This window comes from Oryctolagus cuniculus, chromosome 12, assembly GCF_051225735.1.
Source record: "Oryctolagus cuniculus isolate XC-2025 breed Fujian yellow rabbit chromosome 12, ASM5122573v1, whole genome shotgun sequence".
In the NCBI taxonomy this organism is placed as follows: Eukaryota; Metazoa; Chordata; class Mammalia; order Lagomorpha; family Leporidae; genus Oryctolagus; species Oryctolagus cuniculus.
The window spans coordinates 92,072,303-92,098,057 of NC_142878.1; the positions used below are offsets into that span (position 1 = coordinate 92,072,303).

The 25,755-nt window shown below is 48.7% G+C and overlaps 1 protein-coding gene across 3 annotated transcripts in view; it reads left to right on the top strand.

Annotated features, from left to right (window-relative positions):
- Positions 1-17,198, top strand: part of GLCE (glucuronic acid epimerase) — a 98,564-nt gene extending 81,366 nt beyond the window's left edge. For 2 of the 3 annotated variants that reach the window (XM_002722376.6, XM_017338286.4), the window contains 3 exons: positions 2,071-2,669; positions 6,699-6,944; positions 13,474-17,198. In XM_002722376.6, the coding sequence (XP_002722422.1) occupies positions 2,084-2,669; positions 6,699-6,944; positions 13,474-14,498 (1,857 nt within the window). In that variant the 5' untranslated portion in view covers positions 2,071-2,083 and the 3' untranslated portion in view covers positions 14,499-17,198. The remainder of the gene's footprint in view (positions 1-2,070; positions 2,670-6,698; positions 6,945-13,473) is intronic. The other variant, XM_017338287.4, reaches the window with a different exon arrangement.
- The last annotated feature ends 8,557 nt before the right edge of the window (positions 17,199-25,755 follow it).

Below are 25,755 nucleotides of genomic sequence, written 5' to 3' on the forward strand. Positions count from 1 at the left end.
ACTAATCGGAGAGAACGTCACTGAAAGAAGAACATAGCGTATATAGAGATCCAGAAGCTACTACATCCATTCAATAAGTACAGGAAGACATGAATTTTCAGATTTAAAGCGCATAGCAAGTGCTGAAACAGAGAATCAAGTAACATACTCTACCCCATCCTCACAGAACCGCAGACTCCTAGGATAAACAGAAGATCCAGAGAGAAGTCATGCACAAAATGACAGGTGTCAGGCCAGATCTCTTGTCAGTAATCAGGATTGCTTTAAGACAGTAAAAGATTGCCTACAACACTTTGAAAGGAAATTGTGTACAGTCCAGGATTCTATATCCTGTCCAACTATTAATCAAGGATAAGAGCAGAAGAAAATTCCTTTCAGACATTTAAGAACTCAAAGTGTACCTTCTCTTGGAGTGAAAAGAAATGAGTGAATTACACATTCACTGTCATTTTTCTTGATAAACAGAAGATCAGCATTGAATTTTTCATTAAACATTTTCATTTGGGTTTTTTGTTTTAATTTTTTAAATCTCATTTCTGCAAAAAGGTTTCGCTGTGGGGAAAATAAGGAGGGATTATAAATAGTACAATTAGTAGTCGTGGATTTATACCATATAGTAAGCTTTAAAGCTGTGGCAAACAGCAACAAAATTACTTTCAGCAGGCTGAAATATTCCATATATTGTACATGTACCTAGCTCAAAACGTTCCATGTCTCCCAACAACTCCCAACAACTGGTGGGCAACCCAGGACTGCTCGCATCGCAGGCCCAACTGACTGGTACGCCCATGGCCAGCAGAAGCAACAGCATCCATTCTCCCATCACAGCGGGAATGACATGATCTGGCTTGAATTAGAAAGCATCATTCTGACTGTGGTGTTGAAAATAAACCTGAGGATGGAGCAGTAGGACAAGGGGAGAAGAAGCAGAGACCAGTTTGGACATCAGTGCAGTATTCTGGGCATGGTGCTGACAGTTGAGGTGGTGAAAAGAAGTCAGAGCCCAGGTATAATTTGAAGGAAGAGCTGAGAGAATTTTCCGACTGATTAGAAGGAGGGAGCAAGAGAAGAGTCAGGATTTTTTCGTCTGAGCAGTAGGAAGGGGAGGGATAAGTTGAAGGAAAAGATTAAGTTTTAAATGTTAGATTTCAGACATCTAACCTGCAAGATGTCAGTTACTTGGATTGGCACTTGGACATATGAAGGTATTGCAGAAAATTAATGGAAAATGGGATTAAAAGATAAGTTTATTTTGGTACAAGAAATTTTTAAATCTATGCCTAGTTTTTTCATAATAAACATTTTCCATGAACTTTTTGGAGATGCTTCATATATACCTTCTGTTCTGATGAAAAGTCTGAAATGGAGATACAGTTTGGGAATAGTCAGCATGTAAATTGAATTTAAAGGCTTGAGATTGTGTGAGATCACTTAGGAGTAAATAGAGATGAAGAGGTGTGAGGACTGGGACCTTAAGGCACTTCCATCATCTAAGGATCAGGGAGATAAAAAGGAAGGCAGCCAGTGAGATAGAAGGAGAGCCAAGAACGGGGCCCTAGGTATCATGGGGAGAACATGTGTCAAGGAGTCACTGACTAGTTTATGCTGCTAAGAGCCCAAGTCAGATGAGCCCTGAAATTCACTGTTGGATTTAGCAACATGGTTGTTGGTGTTTTCCTTGAAAAGCTCTGTTATGTTTTCTCATACAGTCACAAAGGTACTAGGATCTGAAAACCAAGTTGTCTGGACCTAAGTACTTAATAAATGGAACTGTTGGGCGTTTCTTGCCCTAGGCGGTGTTGTGAAAAATCCTGAGATCCCAAGAAGGACACAAAATAAGAAAGTTAGGCATCTCTGCTTTGGAGGGTTACGTTAACTGAGAAAATGGAGGTGACTGCCTACCTTTTTCTTTGTGCTAAAAAGCTTGACTTAGTGATCTTAAGTCTGATTAAATTATATGCAGTTACTAAGCTTTTCCTGACAATGTTGTTCAACATAAAATGAAGACAACTTTATCCTACAAAATGTCAGTAATACATCTTGCATGCATTTTTCTTCTTGCCTCCGTAGGTATGGTCTGAATATGCGTTGCCTGGCAGCTCGGGTCAACTATAAGACTTTGATTATCATCTGCGCACTCTTCACTTTGGTCACAGTACTGTTGTGGAACAAGTGTTCCAGTGACAGAGCGATCCAGTTTCCCCGGCACCTGAGTAGTGGCTTCAGAGTGGATGGATTAGAGAAGAGAGCAGCAGCGTCTGAGAGTGACAACTATGTGAAGCACATGGCCAGACAGCAGTCTGAGGAGGCCTTCCCTCAGGAGCAGCAGAAAGCGCCCCCTGTGGTGGGAGGCTTCAATAGCAACGGGGGAAGCAAGGTGTTAGGGCTCAAGTATGAAGAAATTGACTGTCTCATAAATGATGAACACACAATTAAGGGGAGACGAGAGGGGAATGAAGTCTTTCTGCCATTCACTTGGGTCGAGAAATATTTTGACGTTTATGGAAAGGTGGTTCAGTACGATGGCTATGATCGATTTGAGTTCTCTCATAGCTACTCCAAAGTCTATGCACAGAGAGCCCCTTACCACCCTGATGGTGTGTTTATGTCCTTTGAAGGCTACAATGTGGAAGTCCGGGACAGAGTCAAGTGCATAAGTGGGGTTGAAGGTTGGTATCTGCTTCACTTGCATCTTCCTAGCCTGGTCGTGTTGAGGCCAGAGGAACAGTCGGTGTTAGACAGCAGGTACATCACTTACTGTCGAGAGACCTTTCATCGCCCTGACATTGCAGGGAGTAACAGGTTAGGTCTGAACCTGCAGTGACTTTTTAGATTATGTGACTCCCAGGCTGTATTTAAGATCATACCTGAACAAATAGGGTTATTCCATTAACCTGCCTCTGAACTCTCACCAGCAAGGTCAAGGAATGAAATATCTATAACAGACAGGAACAGAACCATCCAGTGGCCCTGGAAGTGTCCGCCTGTGGCCTTGTTACCTGGTTAACCAGATGTCGTCTCTGGAAGCGATGACAGGATGCACAGACCCTGATGTCTTTGAACGTGTGCTGAACTCGTAGTCTGCCACATGCTGTCTTTTACTGTCTTTCAGCCTGGGCAGTTGCACTTCCCTTTGGGTATAATTAGGACATTTTGTAATTTGCTTTTCAAGCCTATGATTGACTAGAAAGATATCAATTTTAAACAGGGGGAACAATGTCATCTGTTTTGAGGGGCTGGCTCTGTGACATAGCGAGTAAAGCTGCTGCCTGCAGTACCAGCATCCCATATGGGCGCTGGTTCAAGTCCTAGTTTCTCTACTTCTTATCCAGCTCCCTGCTAATGCATCAGGAAAGCAGTGGAAGATGGCCCAAGTCCTTGGGCCCCTGCACCCACGTGGGAGACCTGAGTGAAACTCCTGGCTCCTGACTTTGGCCCAGCCCAGCCCTAACCATTGCAGCCATTTGAGAAGTGAACCAGTGGATGGAAGATCTCTCTCTCTCTCTCTGTCTCTCCTCTCTCTGTAACTCTGCCTTTCAAATAAATAAGTATTTTTTTAAATGTTTTGAGATTGCTTCACTTCTTCATTTTGTTATGATTTTAATATCTTAGTATTACTATCTTAAAATCTGTATTGAACAAGCCTTGACTTCATAGATTTTTTGCTTCGGAAAGAGGTTTGTGCTCACCTAGTGATGCTGTGGATGTTATCAGACTGTCAGTTCGACAGCCTGCAGCCCACCCCTGTCTTTGTAACTAATGCTAGCTTTATTCATCGTATTGGGAACTGGAGTCTGCATACTCTGATGCAGTTTCTCCTTTGTCTTCCCTTATATATTGTTTATTTTTTAAGGTTTATTTATTTATTTGAAAGGCAGTTACAGAGCGAGAGAAAGAGAGACACAGCTCTTCCATCCACTGGTTCACTCTCTGAATGGCTGTAATGGCCAGGACTGGGCCAGGCCAAAACCAGGTGCCAGGAGCTTCATCCAGGTCTCCCATGTAGGTGCAAGGACTTGGGCTATTCTCTGCTGCTGGGAGCTAGATCAGAAGTGGAGCAGCCAGGACTTGAACCAGCACCCATAGGGATGCTGGCACTGCGGGCCATGACTTTAACCCTCTACACCACAGCACCGGCTCCTATTTGTGTTTTTAATAATATCTTCACCAAATGTCTAGAAGGGGTTAGATTCACCTGTATTCTTACCATGTCAAGATAATTGTTACCACAACTGTGTATATTTTCTAGAGGTCTTTGTACTTAGACATATGCTTTAACAGAGTTGTGTTGCTGTTATACAGGGATTCAGAAAGATACAGTAGATTTCAAAGCTGTTCTCTATTTCCCCATAACATATTAGGATTAAAACGTTCCCCCTTGTCATTGAGTTTTTATTCTGTAGTGAGAACCTGCCATGATATCTGTGATGAATGAGGCTGTTCTCTTTAGTTGGACACTTAAATTGTTGCCAGGGTTGTTTTTTACTAATATAAATAATGTTGTAGATATTTACTGTTAATCTTCATGTGCTGTTTTAATTATGTTCTCAGAGTACTGCTAGTAGAAATATACTGCTCTGAAAATATAATTAACTACCATGTAAAACAGTATAAACTCTGAATCAATTTTGTCAAATTCCTATCCAAAAAGGTGAGACCTACTGAGACTTCCAGTAGCAGAGTGTGAGAATGCTTTTGTTCCTCAACTCTTGCCACCATGGAAGATTGTTTTTAAATCTCTGATTCACAGAGATTTAATTTGTCATCTTCAACAACTAGTAAGGACAAATATCTTTTGGGGAGGAATTTTTATTTAGTTTCATTTTTTATTTTAAAGACAGAGGTCTTCCATCCATTGGTTCACTCCCCCAAATGGCTGCAACAGCCAGGACTGGGCCAGACTGAAGCCAGGGTTCAGGAACTCCATCCAGGTCTTAGGTGGCAGAGACCCAAGGACCTGAGCCATCATCTGCTGCCTTCCTAGGATGCGCATTAGCAGGAAGCTGGGTCAGAGCGGAGCTGGGAGCTGTCAGGCATTCCAGTAGGGGATGCAGGCTTCCCAGATGTCCTCGCGATCACTGCTGGATGCCTGCTCTTGGAGTATCTTTGGTGTTTTGATATCTTTTTGATATTTAACCTTGTGTTCATGTTCTTTCTTCTCCTGGTGTGATTAATATTTTTCTTCCATGTATTTGTATGAATTCTTATTTATAAAGTAAGATTAGTAGTGCTGTGACATTTGTTAAAAATATTTTCTTCGGTGTGGTTGGTTTTTAGTTTTACTTATGATTTCTTTTATAAAGTTTTAGGTTTTTTTAATAAAAATTTATTTATTTCGAAAGGCAGAGTTACAGAGAGAGGGAGAGACAGCAAGAGACCTTCATCTGCTTGTTCGCTCCCCAAATGTCTACAATGGCCAGGGCTGGGCCAGACCAAAGCCAGGAGCTTCATCCAGGGCTCCCACATAGGTGCAGGTGCCCAAGACCTTGGGGCAATCCTCCACTGCTTTCCCAGGCGCATAAGCAGGGAGCTGGATCAGAAGTAGAGCACCTGGGCTTGAACTGGCGTCCATATGAGATTGCCAGGCGCTACAGGCGGTGGCTTAACCTGCTACACCACAAATCCCGCCCAAATTTTTAGTTTAGTTTATGGATTTTTTTGTTTGTTTCTTTAAAAAAATTATTTAGAAACAGTTACAGAGAAAAAGGAAGATATGGACAGAAAGATCTTCCATCAGCTGGTTTATTCCCCCAAAGCAGCCAATGCTGGGCCAAGCCAAAGCCGGGATCCAGGAGCTTCATCCAGATTACATGGGTGGAAGGGACCCAAGCACATGGGCCATCTTCCACTGCTTTTTCCAGGTACATCAGCAGGGAGCTGGATCAGAAGTGGAGCAGCTGGGACACAAACTGATGCCCATAGAGAATGCTGGCGTCACAGGTGGTGGCTTTACCTGCTGCACAATGACAACCCCTACTTCTTTGTTTTGTGTTTAGAAAGGCATACCAGGCATTGAAAACTTTGCTCAGAATTTTATGAGAAGTAATTCATTAGTGAATTATTTTTAAGAATCTGTAGCTACATAAACAACTGTAATTCAATTATAAAACACTCCTTAAAATCTTAACAATTGCATTTTTGACAGGAAGGGTAGAGAAAAGTATTCCAAGCTCGGATTATTATATTTTAAATTGCTTAGTTAAAACTGTCTTCTTAAGCAAGTAAATACTTTAACTATGAGATGACATACTGAGTCAGCTGAAAAATCACCAAGCCGTGACACTGGAGGGAGAGGTGAGTGTGATTAACATGAGTGTTAAGTAAAAATGTCTACAAGTTCAGGGCTAATATTTAGACTCCAGCTGTGATGATATCATCTTGCATGCCTCTGAACTGTGTGAAATACAACATCTATAGCTGTGAGCAACAGGCAGTAAAAGTCCATCCTTGAAAGGTAATTGATGGTGTTACATTGCTGTCAGCAAATACTGAGAGGGTGAATGAGTATCAAATTTTGTTTTTCATATTTGGTTTAATTGGTACTAGTTTGCAGTAATTATAAAAAGGTATAATAAGGAAGCTCAAAAGTTGCTGATAACTCAGTGACATTCTCCAGAAGTGAACCGGTGAGGAGTGCTCTTTAGAATAGGCTTAACAGTGGTGGATGTGACTATTCGTTGTATTTCTCTTTCTTGTAGGTGTGCCGTTATCTACACAATGGGGACCTCAAGGCTATTTCTACCCAATCCAGATTGCACAGTATGGGTTAAGTCATTACAGCAAGAATCTCACTGAGAAGCCCCCTCACATAGAGGTATATGAAACAGCAGAAGACAGGGACAGAAGCAGCAAGTCTGGCGACTGGACAGTGCCGAAGGGCTGCTTCATGGCGAGCGTGGCTGAGAAGTCCCGGTTCACCAATGTGAAACAGTTCATTGCTCCAGGTAAGTTACACACGCTGTGCCTGCCAGTCTTCTGTTGATTGGTGGCACCTGGTATTCCCTTAAACTTTTATTATGGTTTTGAAAAACACATTAGCAGACACTTTCTGTTGCATACACAAAGAAACAAATGGTATCACCTGAGTGAAATCCTTGACGAAAGAATAGCTGAAAAATCAAGATTATTGAAAGAAATGTTCACTCAATGAAGAGCCAAGCCAGAGATTAAATAAGAAACAGCTCATCCATGTTGTGTACCTTCCCATAACCCATAGGAATGAAGTTCCTTAATTTAATATGTGGTAGATGATAATTTAATTTTTAAAATACTTTTGCATTAGGTAGAAATATTTTATGGAGTGAGCTAGCCTTTCCTTTGCCTATTTTTGGCCAATGTCTTTTTACTTTTTCAAGAAAATATGACACATATTTCAAGAAAATATTCCTAAACAAGCCTGCTTCCGATATTGAATTTTGTTAATGGACAAGATTATCTCAAACTTCATATAAAACCATTTTCATTAATAAAATCATTTATAAAATCAAATTAACTGTATGCAACATTTCCCCTTTTACTAAGGCAGTCTCATTAATTAGGATGTAATGTATTCTTCTACATTAATCAATATCCATGAGAATTAATGAGCCCATTGCTTAGAAAAAGACAATGGAATAGTTTTAGCTAACACCTCAGGCCTAATTCTCTGTGGGGATACATCATCAAGAGCAGAACACCCCCTTTCCCGCTGACCTGGCAGTCGGTAAATAAAGAGGAGCACTGCTGTCCGCCCTCTTCTGTGCTCTCTCTTTGTCCTTTATGGGCGGCTGTGGAAGTCCCCGACCTTGAAAGCCACAATACAGATCTACTCATTCTGGATGGCCGACAGTAATGGGTCTATGAGTGCTGAATGCAGTGTGAATAATGGGTGACCTTTGTTTTTGTTCTGTAACTAGAACTTCTTTTTCCACATGGCATTCTGTGGTTTTCCAGTCTATAGAGCATCTTTGCTTATTGTAAACCAACAGGCGTGGCTGAGTGAGAGGGTTCAAGGAAATGTTTTTAAATATTTAGCTATGATACCTAAGAGGTGACTGGAGCAGGGAATACTAGACGTTTGGTTTTGGGTGCATCCTAAGGAGCCTGTTTTGCACTTAGTGATGTTGTCTGGGTTAGTGTAGAAAGGAGCAGCATTCATCTGGCTCTCAGGCATCTGGGAGGTTTTCTAGAATGATCTTTTGAATGCGATCCTTTTGGAGTAACAGATTTCCTTGTACACTTTTGGGTGATATGAGTAACCACATGCTGAGTGAGAGATGCTCACCCTGGCCGTCTGTCCTGTAGCCAGGAGCTGGAGAGAAAACTGCTTCCTACGCAATTCTGGGCATGTGAAAGAGAGAACTCTGTGACAACCGCTCTGCCAGGGCGACACAGCGACTCAGAGGGGAACTCACTGTTGGTGGGAGTGTGCTAGCTGGGACTGGGACGCGTGTTTTGATATCCTGGATGTGCCTGTTGCATACTATGAGGATATGAGGGGAGGGATGGATTGAGGTTACATGGGAGTTACTGCTCAGAGCAGAGAAAGGAATCAGAAAGGTGAGACAGTTTTATTGAAGCCTAAGTGTGAGAGGTGAGGCTTTTTAGAGGGTGTAGGCCTCATGAGAGACAGAGGTAGAGAATCGTGGTTGAGAAAAGGTCAGCACTTGTCCATAAAAGCTGCAGCCTAAGTGAGGCAGCACTCGGGCCCACAGGCTACGTTCTGTTGGCCTTGTATTTTTTTCCTTTCTTGGCCTTGAATTGTTTTTCCTGAAAGGAAACAAAATCATCTACAATGCAGAATCATAAAATGAATCTGCTGCCTATTTTTATTGTTTCATTGATAAATAATGTTTTGTTCCTAATTTTAAATGAATAGAAACCTTAGGCCTGTCCTATTCTGTTAAATTAAACTAGCTGTCCATTTCCCAAAGCACTCTTTCATTTCATTCCCATGAGCTCACTTTCTTCTGTCTCTGTAGCCACTCTGTCAGATCCTTGTGAACGTCTCTTGTGCCCAGCCCTCATCCCTCCATTGTCTCTCCATCTGAGGGCCTCTTCTCACTCAATGTAGGAAACCTGTTGATTAAATGAATGAAGACAGCTTGTATTGTATTTCAAAATGCTGACTTAAAGAATATTCTTTTTTACAGCTTTATAGAGTTGTAATTGACAAATAAAATTATGTGTATATTTCAGGTATTCAATGTTATGCCTTGATGTATCAAGTACAGGTATATACTTGTACTGAGAAATGAGTACTGTAATCGAGTTAATACATCTGTTGTCTCACATAATCACCCCATGAGAGAGAGAGAGAGAGTGTGTGTATGTGTGTGTGTGTGCTGGTGAGAACATTTAAGATCTACTCTCAAGGCCAGCATTTTTAGGTTCCATATAAAAGTGACATCATATTTTTGTCTGATGCATTTCACTTAGCATTACGCAAAGTTCATCTGTCTTGTCACAAACAACAGGGTTTTGTTCTTTTTTATGACTGAATGAGATTCCATTGTGTGTAGATGCCAGTCACCCGTCACCAGACACATGTTATCTCTGTGTCTAACTGTGGTAAGTAATGGTGCAGTGGACATGGGAGTGCAGGTGTCTCTTTGAGAAACCAATTTCATTTTAGGGGTATATACCCAGAAGTGGCATTGCTGGGTCACATGGTGTTTCTATTTTTAATTTTATGAGAAGCCTCCATACTGTTTATATAATGGCTGATCCAGTTTACATTCCTATCCAAAACATATAAGGGTTCCCTTTTCTCCATGTTCTTGTCAACATTATTTATTTGAAAGGCAGACTTAGAGAGAGAGATCCTCAGTCCTCTGGTTCACTCCCCAAATAGCCATGACAGTCAAAGCCAGGAGCCTGGAATTCCATCCAGGCTTCCCACATGGGTGTAGAGGCCCAAGGACTTGAGCCACCTTTTGCTGCTTTCCCAGGTGCATTAGGGATACTGGATCAGAAGTGGAGATGTCAATGTTGCAGGGAGCGGCTTAACCCTCTGTGCCAGAGTGATGGTGACCCATTCAGTGTTCCAACAGGGATGAGGTGATAGACCACATGGCTTTCATTTGCATCTCCTTGATGATGAGTGGTCCTGAGCACCTTTCTGTGTAGCTTTAAAAAAAAATTATTTTATTTATTTGAAAGACAGAGTTACAGAGAGAGGTAGAGACAGAGAGAGAGGTCTTCCATCTGCTGGTTCACTCCCCCAGATGGCTGCAACGGCCAGAGCTGCGCCAATCTGAAGCCAGGAGCCAGGAGCTTCTTCTGGGTTTCCCACATGGGTGCAGGTGCCCAAGGACTTGGGCAACCTTCTGCTATCCCAGGCCATAGCAGAGAGCTGGATCAGAAGAAGAGTAGCAGGGACTAGAACCAGCACCCATATGGGATGCCAGGGCATTAACCCGCCGTGCCACAGCGCCAGCCATCTGTATATCTTTTGACCAGTGGTGCCATGTAGAAAAATCTATTGAGAGCCTTTGTCCATTTTTTAATTTTATTATTTGATTTTTTTTTTGCTATTATGAATTCTTGATATATTTTGGGTATTAACTCCTTATCAGATACATGGTTTGCAAATATTTTCTCATGTTCTGTAGGTTGCCTTTTCATTTTGTTGATTGTTTCATTAGTGGTGCAGACGCTTTTTAGTGTGGTGTCACCTCTCCCCACCTTTGTTATTCTTTGCTTTTGTTGCCTGTGCTTTTTGGTATCCTATCCAAAAAATCATTGTCAAGACCAGTGTCAATACTGACCTAAAATATTTATCATGCTTTGTTGCCTACAGCACATGGACATGTACCACAGATACCAAAAACAAGCAGTTGTGGTGACTCCTTGGATTAATTGCGCAGAGAGAGTAGTGGTCTTGGATTTAAACAGCAGAAAAGTTGCAACTTTCTACTAGTCAGTTGGAAGCCGAATGCTCAGGCAGCTCACTGCTTGCAGTGGAGCTCAGAACATGGGTAACTTGCTCTCGTTCAGATCTTCCTGAAAGGTGTAAGCAGGCAGGGTGGCCTCTTCCGCCTGTCTGTGAAATTAGAAGACCTGTCTCATAAGACTGCTGGGAGGATTAGGATTGGTAGCTGGCTATCACTTCTCTGACTCGGTAACCCCCTCTGCTGGTGTGAATGTTTTACGAAAACCACCAGTGGATTTTTTTTTAAAGGTTACATCCTATAACATCATTTATTTTTGAGTTATTGGTGCTGATCTATTGTATTAAGACAAAAGTGATTGATTGAACCATATCATTCATTAAATTTGTAGAAAGTAAAAATTAGAATGGAATTATGGGAGGAAATAGGTGTGCCTTCAGCCTTCTCCCAGTTGGACTTCTGAAGATGGGTCATTGTTATCTAGTTTGGCCCGAATAAATGTCATAGTTAATACAGTTGTCCGATGAATGAGACATCGCCCTAGAATGGGGAAATAAGTAACACCAGGGCAGTCTGCTTTGCGCACTGTGACTTCATCTTGAGTGATTCGTGTGCCAGCTCAGAGTCCTTCAGTGTCTCGGGGACGTGGCACTGAGCTGCAGATTCATTGCGCTACAGATGCAGAAAATGCTAGTTCAGAGGAAGGGCATGCTGACATTTTGCCAGATAAAATGGATTTTTGCTGTATCAGAAGTTTACTTCTGATACTCATTTTTTAAAAGTCACTCAAAGCATTAGTTGATGTTCTCATTCTTGATACAACTTCCATAATTGTCTGGTCCATCAAATGAATTGATTAAGAACCTTGTGCCAAATCTGCCTATACTGGTGGAGTCCTGTGTAGCAGAAGTTAAATGATGAACTCAACAAGCTGTTGCTCTCCAGGCTGGTCACATCCTGTAGCCATCGCAAGTTCACATTTCTCATCTTGGCTTCTGGCGACACACAGATTTCCTTAAGTTCTCCATAGCAGATTGAGTTCTGTGCCTGTGCCACTGATGATTCTCACGAGGATGTCATTTCCAGGATCGTCTGTCTTTGTCAGTCTTTGAATTGTGATCCAGGAAACCTGAATTCTGGTTCTCGCTTAGCAATAATTAGCTTTTGGCCTTGGGCAAACCATTTAACCTTGCAAAGCTTGTGTTCCTTCATCTCTAAAAAAGGGCATAATAGTTTCTGCCCCGTGAACCTCAGAAGATTATCATGAGATGGTACATAGGATTTGAGTTAGAAAGTGTTGTATAAAAATTATGCCTTCTTATTAATATGTTCGGTTTCTTTTCTTGGTAGACGATGAACAATATTCAGAAAATCATCTTTCTTGTAATTAGTAATTATTGTATGCAGTAGAAATTTCCTATTACTTTTGTCAGATAAAATAGCTCTTACTGTTTGATTAGTATGTGATCATCAGTGCTATTAACTGCTTTCACTTCCTACTGCGTTCCAAGCCCTTGTCTTCCTTTTCCCCCTTTACGATTACCCTGCGCAGCCGTCTTGTCTCCAGCGTGGAAGGAACTGAGGCTCGACGAGATGCATCTCGCAGACTTCTCAAAGCGAGTGGTGGAGCAGCAGTGCTGGAGTAGGTTTTAACTCCAGCATCTGTGCTCCCCTGCCCTCCCCACCCCTCGTTTTTCATACATGCAATTAATTTCCAAATTTTTTGAAATATCTGAAAGAAAACATCATTTTTAGCATCAAGTTAGAACACGTAGTAATAGCACTTACTGTTCTTAAGAGGGCTGTATGAGTTAATATTGTCAAGTGCATAGAACATAGTAAATATACAATTTAAAGTTCACCTGCAACCGTTTTCCTCCTGCCCCTCTCTGGCAGTACTATGTATTAAGCCAACTTTGGGCTGCTGTTTTCTTTTTGTAGAGTGGGTGTACTAGATTGATCATGGGGATCTGGAAAAGGCAGTATATTCATCTGTACCTTAGCCATTGATTGTTGCTTAAGATTTATTTATTTCAGAGGGAGAGACAGAGAGAGAGAGAGCTTCCACCTGCTGGTTCACTCCCCAAATGGCCACAACGTCTACAGCCAGGCCAGGCTGTAGCCAGCAACCTGGAGCTCCACCCAGGTCTCCCATGTAGGGAACAGAGGCCCAAATGCCTGGGCCATCCTGCAAAACCTTCTCGGATGCATTAGCAGGAGCTGGATCAGAAGAGGAGCAGCTGGGGCTCAAAGTGGCATTCATATGGGATGCCAGCATCGCAGGCAGCAACTCAGCCCAGTGCGCCACAGTACCGGCCCCGCCATTTGTTCTTAATCCCTAGTATAAACCAGAGAGGGGAAAAGGTAAGAGGTTTAGCCTGTTGGTCACAAGTCATCATAAACTCATCATTCATAGTTTTGTACTAGTTGATGGTTAATTTGTTTTAAAAAAAATTTAAATAATGATGCGATTTGCAACATACTGAGATGCAAGTGTCAGCTTGGTATGACGTGGCTGTCAGGGTGAATGGCACCACTCCAAGCACAGAAGCCCTCCTCCTCTAACACTGCGTGTCCTGTCCTGTCGCTGTGTCCCCTGCAGAGACCAGTGAAGGTGTGTCCTTGCAGCTGGGAAACACAAAAGACTTCATTATCTCGTTTGACCTCAAGTTCCTGACCAATGGGAGCGTGTCTGTGGTTCTAGAGACCACGGAAAAGAACCAGCTCTTCACTGTGCACTACGTCTCCAATACCCAGCTGATTGCTTTCAAGGACAGAGACATATACTATGGCATCGGGCCCAGAACTTCGTGGAGCACAGTGACCAGGGACCTGGTCACTGACCTCAGGAAAGGAGTGGGGCTTTCCAACACAAAAGCTGTCAAGCCAACCAAAATCATGCCCAGAAAGGTGGTCAGGTTGATCGCAAAGGGGAAGGGATTCCTGGACAACATCACCATCTCCACGACGGCCCACATGGCCGCGTTCTTCGCTGCCAGCGATTGGCTGGTGAGGAACCAGGACGAGAAAGGTGGCTGGCCAATTATGGTGACCCGCAAGTTAGGGGAAGGGTTCAAGTCTTTAGAGCCGGGGTGGTACTCTGCAATGGCCCAAGGGCAAGCCATGTCTACGTTAGTCAGGGCCTATCTGTTAACAAAAGACCACGTATTCCTCAATTCAGCTTTAAGGGCGACGGCCCCTTACAAGTATCTGTCAGAGCAGCACGGGGTGAAAGCCGTGTTTATGAATAAACACGACTGGTATGAAGAATATCCAACCACGCCCAGCTCCTTTGTTTTAAATGGCTTTATGTACTCCTTAATCGGGCTGTATGACCTCAAGGAAACCGCAGGGGAGAAACTCGGGAAGGAGGCGAGGTCGCTGTATGAGCGGGGCATGGAGTCCCTGAAAGCCATGCTCCCCCTGTACGACACGGGCTCAGGGACCATCTACGACCTCCGCCACTTCATGCTCGGCATGGCGCCCAACCTGGCGCGCTGGGACTACCACACCACCCACATCAACCAGCTGCAGCTGCTCAGCACTGTCGACGAGTCGCCCGTCTTCAAGGACTTCGTCAGGAGGTGGAAAAGCTACCTGAAGGGCAGCCGGGCAAAGCACAACTAGAGCTCACGCCACGGCCACACCGCATGGCAGCCCGTGCCCTGGCTCGGCATGGCCGCAGCGTGCTGCGAAGCTGTGTCCTGGGTGTCTGTGGACTGCATCAGACGGGCAGGTGGTTCCTAACAGCAGTCTTCTGAAACAGTCGCGTTCCAGGAGCTGGTGTGGAGGCGGCTGTTGAGTCAGTGGGCTGATGAGGATGTTCCACTTTGCCTTGCCGGCCGCCCTGTGCAGTCCCCCAGGCAGTCCCGACACTCAGCTAGGTGCAGGCCGACTGGTACAGCTCTCTTTTAAAATGTGGATTATTTATATTTATATCGAAAGCAGACTTCACAGACGAGTAACGTGCTGTAACACAGTAAATATGTACTTGTAGCCTGGATAGTGGATTGTGTTCAGCTTTTCTGTAGATTAATTTCCTGGGAGTGAGTGAGCTCTTGTTGCATTGTTCCATTTGTTGTATATGGCAAATATTTTGAGTTATGATTTTCTTCAAACGTGGGATGTAAAAACACAACCAGTGTTCAGGCTTCAGTTATATAATGTAAGCACAACTAAAATGAAACTTGTTGACTGCACAAGAAATGACACAATGTTTCCTGTTTTCTGAAACTTGCTCTACAATCAGTGAAAGTTTGATAATCAGTCTGTCGTCCTGCTCTCCCTGGTGGTGCTTTCTTTCTGTCCCTGTCTAGAATTTCCTATTTCATTTCAGACTACCCTTGAGAGTCGTGTCCACTTCAGGGGAGGGACATTTCTGGGACATCGTTTGGGATATTTATTATGAACCCAGATTTGGGAAGGAACTCGTAATTTGAAGGCCATCGCCACTCTCTTTCAGGATTTTTCCCCCTTTAAATAAAAACGCTTGGTCACAGATTATATGTAAGAATCATAGCAGAGTTTTTCCAACCTGGATCATTCTTGATCATCACTTTGCAAGCTATTGGTTCTGTGCAGTGTTGTTGAAATTTAATTTTAGATTATCCCCACCGTGAGAAGGGCTGCTACTGCATGTGCTGTCCGTGTGTCGTCGGGGCTGTGTGTCGTGGCTCAGTCCTGCTGTACCTCACGGCAGGAGGCCCCGGGGCCCTCAGCGTGGGCAGAGGACACTGCGGGGCTTCGAGCATCGGGTTAAAATGGAGGGCTGATTTTGCTCTGGTTTTGTCTCAGAGTTTGACAGTGTACTAAATCAATACTCTGGCTCAGCCACGTGCTCAGGGGACTGAGTCTGACACACAGGCAGCTTATCTGGGGATGAGATGCACATGTGGGAGCAGGTGGGTTACTTGCCTGCACGCTGCCTTCATTAGGTTTGGCCTACCAAGCACTATTTAGAAACTGGAAAATATATGCAGGTTCATGTATGTAGTGTACATGTAAAAATACATATCTCAGCGTCACTGTGGGCAGGAGTGAAGATAAGGCTCGACACAGAATGTTAAAGTAGCCACAGAGGAGGGAGCTTAAACTCCCATTTTATGTGGCTGTAACTGAATTCCACCCACAGCCCAAACAGTTGTAGGTTGTTACATCTTCCCCAGTTTTGGCCGTTGTGGTTCTTCTACACCAGATGCTTCAGCCACAGTTAGACTACGTCTCATTGTCTCCCTTGTTTTTGTTTTGAGTGGCGATGTTCAAAATAAACTTTGTGCAATCTGGGAACCCTTCTTCCTGCATCATATTTGTTATTCTTTGGAGAGGTCCAGACTTCCTCGTGTTTGTCTCTGGTCTGCAGTGAAAACAGTACGGTGCTGCCTCTGTGGCAAACGCCGGCGCCTTAACCACGCGACTGTCCCCTCCACAGAGGGCGGCGAGACTTCGGATCTGCCCCCCACCGCCGTGGGCCTTCCACTGCCTTCCACGCTGCAGCAGCCCGGCCTGTGCTGGGCCTCGGGCTGCTCAGAGCGTGCACTGCCCCTGAGCAGCGTTGTCAGCACGGACCGGTGCTGCTGAAACCTGGGGGCTGCCTGTGCTGCGCCGCGGGGGGCCACGGCCCCGGGCCGTCCGCCGCGCTGTTGTCTCCAAACAGATGCAGCTTTCTCGGGGGATTGTAAATCATGCAAAATGTTTACTTACTCTGAGCTTAGAAAGACTAGGGAGCATACTTTGCATGTCGATTTTGTTTATTTTTAAAATTTTCTCTTGAAGGTTGTAGGTGCTGGGTTTTTTTCTTTTTTCTTTATCTTGAGTTAGCTTGCATGTTAAATCTGTTGGCACTTCAGCTGTAAAACCAGCCCCAGGTTTCTGGATGCAGGTCAAGTTGGACCCTTCAGGAGTGACCATACGCAGAGGCGTCAGCCGAGAACTGTCCAGCGTACGTGAGCCAAGGCGGAACCAGCAGACAAGCACAGCTCTGCAGATGTGGCCGTCCTTCCCCTTTGTCTGTGAGCCTCGCCCGGAAGCTGCTGTTCTCATCCTGCGTGTCGTTGTCTCTCGTGTCCTCCCCGGCGTCCGTGTGGGTCTCATGCCACGTGTTAAATATGCAATAAAGTGTTTACCGGATGCCCCCGGAAGGGCGTCCTTTGTACAGCTGTACAGACTGCAGTTGAAGCACAATGTGCACATGCTAGTTTTATATACAGCAAAACTTGATTTTTTGCAGATGGAAAGGTATTTTGTTTCTATACAAAGTAAACGGATTGTTTGTGCTTAATGGAAAGCTGCTTTATAAAATTGTAAAATAAAGTTTTTATCTTAAAAGGAGTATATGTGGGCACTTCTCTTTCCTTCTGCGATTGTTCTAAGATGATTCCGGCCTGGCCAGCAGCTCCCTGGCAGTCACTTCCTGCACAGCCCGTGATGGATGTTCAAGGAGGACATCCTGGGCCCTGTCAGTCCCCGGTGGGGAACAAAGAGGCGACGTGAGCCTGACCCTGAGGAGCTTCCGTCTGCAGGGTGAGCCAAGGGATGCCAGACAGATTGAGAAAAGTAAATGGCTACGTTGCGTATCAGTCAGGTGGATGGGGGGGTGGATATTGGGCACCTAAGCAGGGGCTCCAGGGGTGGGGCCAGGTGGGAGGAAGGGGGCGGTGTTACAGACAGAGCAGGGGTGCCCGTCCTGCTGGAGGGAGGCCCCTTTCTGTGCTAATTCAGGCTGGGTGACTTTCTGTGAGCATTTGTGCGTCCTGCATTTTCTACACGGCCCCTTCCAGACGACACAGAGCAAAGCTGAGGTTCCCAAGTACGTAGAAGGCGGGAGGGCAGTCTGGCTCCACGCTGTTTCACTGCACATTGTCTGGGGATTAGAGACTGCATTCCACTGGTGGCCAGTGCACTTTCCCAGCTGGTGGCTGCGCAGGTTTTGACAAGCCGCTAGTCAGCCTTTTTGGCAGCTCCTCTGCTGTGCTGCATGGGAAACAGCCGTTCGGTTGCAGGCAGTCTCCATCCAGTGAGGTCCCAGGCCACTCTTGCTTTTGGTTTTGCTCTGCATGGCCACACTGTCGGTGCACTGGCCATTCTGCCCTCGCGCCTTGCACAGCTCACGTTGGTTCCCCATTGTCCTCAAAATGCCTCCTTCACGTCCTTGCTGGTCAGCCAGCCACGGGGCCTCCCCTCAGTATCTTCCCCGGAATCCAAACTTGGCATGGACATTGCAAAACAGAGCAAATCCGTGCTGCCAAGCAGGTGGAGAACCGTCTTCACAGTGCTCCGGGCCCTGAGGCCGACTGCCTTCCACTCTGGATGCTCAGGTACCAGTGTGCTCTTGGGGCAGATTCCTTCTGTGTGCTCAGACTGGCTGCATTTGCTTTCAGTTGCTAACAGCAAATAAGCCTTAATTAATAATCCAACGTTTCGGTTAACAGAGGAAGAAGCGTGAATCCCACGTTTTTCTCTGGTTGGGCCACCGCAACCAGATACCACAGATTAGCGTGGCTTTACAACAGGTGAATTTTCTCATGATCCCGGAGGCCGTAAGGTGCCCGCAGGGCTTTCTGTGAACTCTGAAGACGGCTGTGGCCACATGGCTGTTTCACAGCTGAGAATGGAGGAGAAGGAACGGCTGCCAAGGTAGATTAGAAGTTTGTCAGAAATCTGTGCAAGTCCCGGGGACCAGGACCTCAGTGTGTGACAGCCAGTCTGCGTCCTCAGTGCCCAGCCAAGGCTGCTTGCCGTTTAATGTAGTGATAGCGAAGGCCGGAGCTCACTGGGCGGAAGTGTGGGCTTGGGACTCAGCAGATGGGGCTCCTGGCGCCTCACAATGTAGTCCGATAACCAGAGAACTCCGTGGTCTTGAGGTTTTGTTACAGACTTAACAAATAGGCCATGTCCATCATTAGCCCATTCTGAATGTGGGGCTCCGGGAATATAGACACAAAGTGTGTACAGATCACAAAGCGAGAGATTTGGCTTAATGGCACTTTTAAAAATCCCAAGTCTGCATTACTGTACCCATTTCAAAATAGTCAACAATATAGGGATAAAATACTGATTTTCATTAAACCAGCTCGTTAAGGCTGTCACGTTGGAAATGGATGTGAATGTGAATGCAGTGTTGCTGACGGATTTGAATGTTTGCTGCTCAGTTTCTGGTGAGCAGAGATCCGCTCGCCATCTGGCAAGCAGGATTGATAACTTGTGCGTGCGCGCTGCATTTCCTGACTGTTAAGCAGCCTCAGCACTGTAATCTTGTTAATCCTGTTCCGGGAGAGGAGGATTTTGCAGGATGACAGGCCTGCGGAGCCAGCCGTTCAGCACAGCCGCGGAGCTGCACGGGGCTGGTGTTAGACGCAGGACACTACCAAGCAGTCCAGGGCGCCTGGGCCTGAGCTTAGCGTCAGGAAGAGCCAGTGCCTTCTGGGGACTGTGCTCCGTTCTGAGAGGCGCCCGGGGTACTCACCAAGGTCGGAAGGGCTGCTCCATTTCAGTTCCGAGCGCTGGTCTCTGGGAGCCGGAAGAGGAAGCAAATCCCCAGGGCGGGTGAGGATGAGCTCCTGTTTGTAAGGACGGGAGTGCACGGGGGGGGGGGGGGGGGGGGGAGGATGGAGTGTCTGCAGTACCACCGAGGGCAGCGGGGGGCCCCAGTCAGCTCTCATCCCATCAGTAGCGTGGGCAGCTGCTCTGCAGGAGAGAGCGTGTCCCGTCTCCACCTGGAAGCGTACTCCACGAGAAATCAACCTGAGCCGCTTCTGCGAGTGTGACCAAACGCTCTGAGGGTGGGCATTCCACGGCGGTTAGGAAGCTCCTTGGGAGGCCTGCTTCCCACATCAGAGTGCCTGGGTTTGAGTCCCTGCTCCACTTCCGATCCCAGCTTCCTGCTATTGTGCACCCCAAGAGGCAGCAGCTGGTGGCTCGCGTACTCCGGTTCCCTCCACCCGCGTGGGAGACCCAGACTGAGTTCCCAACTTGTGACTTTGTCCTGGCCCTGCTCCTGGCTGTTATAAGGTGTTTGGGGTACAAACTGCAAAACAGATTATTTCCCCTCCTCCCCCCTTTCCAATAAAATGAAAAAATTTAATTTTAAAAATAATAATTTAGGAGCCAGTACTGTGGCATAGTGGGTAAAGCCGCTGCCTGCAGTGCCGGCACCCTATATGGGCACCGGTTCGAGCCCCAGGTGCTCCTCTTCCGATCCAGCTCTCTGCTGTGGCCTGGGAAAACAGTAGAAGATGGCCCAAAGCCTTGGGCCCCTGCACCCATGAGGAAGATCTGGAAGAAGCTCCTGACTCCTGGCTTCGGATCGGCTCAGCTCCGGCCATTGCAGCCATTTGGGGAGTGTACCAGCGGATGGAAGACCTCTCTCTCTGTCTCCACCTCTGCTTCTATAACTCTGCCTTTCAAATAAAATAAATCTTTAGAAAAAGATTTTTTAAAAAGCATAATTTAATTTTTGACCATTTTTTAAAGACTTACTGATTTGAGAGGTAGAGTAACAGAAGGAGTGACAGAGAGGTCTTCCATCCACTGGTTCACTCCCCAAATGGTCTGAACAGCCAGAGCTGAGCCGATCCGAAGCCAGGAGCCAGGAGCTTCTTCCGGGTCTCCCACATGGGTACAGGGGCCCAAGGACTTGGGCCATCTTCTACTGCTTTCCCAGGCCACAGCAGAGAGCTGGATCAGAAGTGGAGCAGCCAGGGCTCGAACGGGCGCTCACGTGGGATGCTGGCACTTCAGGCAGGGACTTTAGCCCACTACACCACACCGTCGGCCGCAGGTATTCTCAGTTCTTGGTGTCTAGATAGAAGAAACTAAGGTTCTGGATTGGTGTTTCTTACCAATCAGGAAGTGAGTGCCAATTACGAGAGCTCCCAAAGCCGAATCCCATTTACAGCCGCTCACCACGCAGGAGGCCGGTTGTGGATGACGGTGTGGGAGACTTGCTCAAGGTCACACGAGAACCACCCCTAAATATTTATCCAACACCTCCCTACCAGTCCTGCGCCTGTCCACCGAGAGCAGAGCTGAGGAGCACCCGCGCCCTGGGGACCCTGCTGACGCCCGGCCTGCCCTTCCCCTTCCCTAACCGCTGACCTGTACGCGGCGCTGGGGGGCGCTCCGACCTGCGCACTCCGCGTGCATTCTCTTCCATTAGGAGGAGACAGCGTGTTGACCCTCACAGATGAACACAGGAGCCTGGGAAGTTCTTCCGCCAGAAGTCTCCACGCTGTGCGCTCCACTCTCAGGTTCCGAACCATTTCCCCCAGGCAACACCACTGACCCCCTCTCTGCCGACTTCAGCCCTGCAGTCTGGCACAGAGGGCCCCACTAAGGATGCAGGCCCAGCCCCAGTCCTCCCCTGCTCTGTGCCAGACCTGCTGGAACAGGTACCCGGGCCACTGGATGCTGGACAGAGCCCAGGCGGAGTGGGACGGTTTCCAGCATGAGGCCTCCTCGGCGGGCTCCCCCGTTTCTTCTGCTGCACAAACGGCAGCCTCTCTCCAGCATCTGCCACCGGCTGCTGGGGGGCTTCCCTGGGGGGCTTTGAAGAAGCTGCCCGAGCTGAGATGGAAGTGGAGGGTGGCTTAGTACGTGCGGACGTGTACACACGCACGCACACACTGTGTAGCACAGCACGCTACAGTCTCCATGGGAGGCGACTCAGGTAGCATAGCCCCTGCCCTCCATGAAGTGACAGACGGGGGAGGGACACACGTGTTCTCGCTGTGACAAAGCAAAGCATGTTTACGATATTACAAATCCCAAGTCAGGAGTCTGAGTCGATGCACTTCCAAAGCATCTTTGTGTATTACACTTCCCAGAGTGCTTGCTTATTTTGTCCTCAGAGTGGATCCTAAGGTTCCCAGGGGGCACCCGCTAATGAATGCAGGGGAGAAGCTCCCAGGTGCTGTGCCTGGGGTCAGTGTACCCGCCACAGGGCCACACCCCAGGGTCTCCCCAGAGTCAGAGGGAGCTGGGGTGGTTGGGGGTGCACCTAGGCAGGGCCACATCTTGTCTGTAGGCCTGGCACTACAGTGACAAGGAAGTGAATGCCAGACCACCTGTTGCCCTGTTGCCTTGTTCCAAGATGGGTCTTTAAAGAAAACATATTTCAAAGAGGGAACAGCACTCGATCCTGAGGTGCCGTAACTTCATAGGCATTAAGAAAGCTTGCCTGTTCCCGAGGAGCACCCAGCGCCTGGCCTTACAGCACTTGCTGTGCACGTTCCAGAAGCCCGGGAAGGGCTGCGCCGGGCTGGAGGTGGACGCTGGCTCGCAGCTCATAGGGCAGTCGCCTCTCCTTCCCCCACTGCGGCAGCCCCCTGGCTGTGTGCGTATGGACGGCAGGGCGCAGGAGTGGACACGGGGGTCTGGGGAGGTGTGGTTGTAGCTGTGCAGGAACCCAGGACAAGCCCCAGGTGTGCACCAGGTCCTCTAAGGCCTGGGTCCCCTCCAGGCGTAAGAGCCGTGCCTGTTCCAAGGGTATTTGATGGCTTGTAGAGGAGAGAGGATTGGGGGGTGGGGGGTTCGCACACGTGGCAGGTGGCCTTATCACTGCGGGTTTCCCTGTGCACGGTCCCTCTGCCCCACTGCCCTGGAGAGTAGGGGCCTTGCTCTTTGGTCTCCTCCCTATCCCGAGCACAGAGCCTAGAGCTGGGCACACATGAGTAGCGTGAGCTCAATGAATACTGGTTGGTTGGCTGGCGGGATGAAGGGGGCCATGGGTGATACGTGGGAGGGGGAGAAAGAAGGAAGCAGGGCTGGGAACCAGCTTGCTCCGGGCACCCCACTGAAGAGAGAGCTTCCCACCCTGTGCCATCAGCATCGCCCTGGCCCCTGCTGCAAGTGAAGCGTCTCGGGCTCCACTGCAAACCGCAGAACAGGAGTGGGCCTTGGGCCAGTGCCCAGGGGGCACTGGGTGCACAGGGCAGGCTCAGAAGCAGTTCCTCAGGCACTGGGTCCCAGACTCGCCTGCACACTCGGGTCACCTGGGAGCTGTCCGAGCCCCGCTGACTGTCCTGGCTGCCGCCCCTCTCCCCCCACCCCCAGCAGCACTTCTGACGTCATCTGTTGCAGCTGGGCCCCAGCTGATGATAAGGCAAGCCCACCTCGAGCCCCAGCTGGTGCCCCCCATTCTTTCCTGCAGGGAAGCAGAGGGCTAAGCTCAGGGAATGGCCGGGGTGAGGGCAGGCAGAGCACCTGTCCCATCTCCTTGATGGATGTGGGTGCCTTCCTCCCACTTCCTCAGGTGCTCTACGCCGGCTTCCCCAGCTTCAAAGAACTCACTGAAGGGTGGCCGGCACCATGGCTCACTTGGCTAATCCTCTGCCTGTGGCACCAGCACCCCGGGTTCTAGTCCTGGTCGGGGCGCTGGATTCTGTCCCGGTTGCTCCTCTTCCAGTCCAGCTCTCTGCTGTGGGCCCTGCACCCACGCGGGAGACCAGGAGGAAGCTCCTGGCTCCTGGCTTAGGATTGGTGCAGCGCGCCGGCTGTAGTGGCCATTTGGGGGGTGAACCAACAGAAGGAAGACCTGTCTCTCTCTAACTCTGCCTTTCAAAAAAAAAAAAGGCTGTGCCTCCCCCATCAGACTAGGGCATGGCTCACAGTAGGAGCACCCATCAGACCGGCAGCGCCCCACAGCCGCTTCTCATTTCCCAACCTCCCCTCAAAATCAGCCTGTTTCCAGGGTTCTCAGCACAGGTGTGTGCTCAGATGAGGAGGTGGGTCAGGATCAGAGGGAGCCCCGCACCCTGGAAATCCACAGCCCCGCCCAGCGGACTCTGGGGTGGGGGAGGTAGGAGGGGCAGGAAACTCCAGAAGTTGGGCCCCCTGCCGCCCTCGCAGGTAGCACCTAGAGCTGGCCTTGGATCCTAAGACTTGCAGGGCCCAGGCGAGAGGGAAGTTTGGGGCTAGAGGCTAAGACTGCTGCCCCACCCACCCGGGGCCCCCAGCGACTGGAACCCAGCCCTGCGTGGAGCGGGGTTCCAGTTACAATGCCTGGGAAGCCGAGGGCGCTGTGGGAGGGGGGAGGGACCGCTCGGCCAGAGGCCAGCGAGGAAGGCCTGTGCGGGACCGCAGCAGCCTGGCCCAGGGCCTCGCAGCCGGCGCCCACCCAGCCGCTGTGCCGGGCTCCCTCTCTGGCTCCTGTCCGCAGAGGGCGGCCCCGCGGAGGAGGAAGTCGCTCCGCCGCGCGGTCACGCCCCTCTCAGGGCAAGGGCGCCCAGCCCGCCGCTGGCGGCCACCTACTCTGTAAGAGGAAAAACTCAGGCCACCCCTGCTGGCTGCGTGGGTCCCCTGGGGCCAGGGGGCTCTCTCTGGGAGGGGGCTCCCTCTGGGAAGGCACTCAGGGAGTCCCAGGGCCACTTCCCGGCCTCTCTGTCCCCGCGCACAGCTGTTGGGCCTCCGCATGCTGGGAATTTCACCGAAAGGTCTGGAAAGGGCCCACAAACCCCAAATGAAAAAAATCAGCTTTTAAAAAATATTTAGGGGCTGGCGCTGTGGAGTAGCGGGTAAAGCTGCCGCCTGCAGTGCCGGCATCCCATATGGGCTCTGGTTCGAGTCCCAGCTGCTCCACTTTCGATCCAGCTCTCTGCTATGGCCTGGGAAAGCAGTAGAAGATGGCCCAAGGCCTTGGGCCCCTGCACCCACGTGGGAGACCCGGAAGAAGCTCCTGGCTCCTGGCTTCAGATAGGCCCAGCTCCGGCCATTGCAGCCATTTGTGGAGTGAACCAGCGGATAAAAGACCCCCCACCCCGACAACTCTGCCTTTCAAATAAATAAATATTTTTTAAAAGATTAAAAAAAAGATTATTTCAAAAATTAAATTCTTCGCAGAGAGACCAAAGCAAATACACGCACCTCAGACTAGACTCAACCCACAGGCAGCCCAGGCCGTGCTCGGAAGGTTCCAGTAGATGCTCCGCCCCAGGCTCCAGCAGGGAGCGAGGCCCACTCCTTTCCGCAGGGGCGGGCGCCCATTTCTCCTCCATCTCTCTGATAAGAATTCTGCAGATTCACCCGGCTTCGTGCTGGTGCTCAGCTCCCTGGTTCAAGTCCACACACATCTGTCTCGTGAGGCATCTCTGACAGCCGCCCGTGGCCGGTTCTGCCCCTCCACCTTCGGGTGTTCCTCCCTAAGTCTCCAACTCAGTTGTCACCGCCATTTCCTGCCCCAGTGGTTCTGCCCAGAGCTGTGCCGTCCCCTGGGGACACACTCCTGGGGCCTGATTGTCACCATTTGGAGAGGGAGTACTGCTGGCATCTAGGGGATAGAGGCCAGAGACGCTGCCAAACCGCCTACCACACACAGGACAGCCCCACAACGGACACCCATCCCACCTCCAAGCCAGCAGTGCCGGGGACGTATCACTCCTTGAGGGCCGAGCTGGGCGCCGGGAGCGCAGGGGCTGGCCTGCAGCAGGTGCGCAGCACCAGCGTGCTGTTGGGGTCTAACGGCAGGGCTTGCCCCTCTCTGCCTGCACATGGCCCACAGCTGAGTCGGAGAGACACGCACAAGGCCAAGGCGACAGCAACCAGGGCGCCACCACCCCAAAGCGAGCCTGCTCCTCCTGGAAGGGCAGGCTGTTTGTACAGCCGGGCTCTGCAGGCTGCAGGAACACAACAGAGCACGCAGGGCTTTGGCGAATGGAGACACAGGCGTGGGACCAGCAGGCGGGGCGCTCGCCCTGGCGCCCACCCATTCCGGCAGAAAAAAAAAGAAAAGAAAGCATGTGCTAATAATACAGGTAACAAAATGAACCTAGCCCCGCCCGAGCTCCCTAGGGTGTACTTACTGACATATTTTATGGGGAGAGGGGGCCGCAAGGGTGTCTCCACATCCAGCCCCCCCCCCCACCAGGCCCCTCTCTGGCACTGTCCCCAGCAC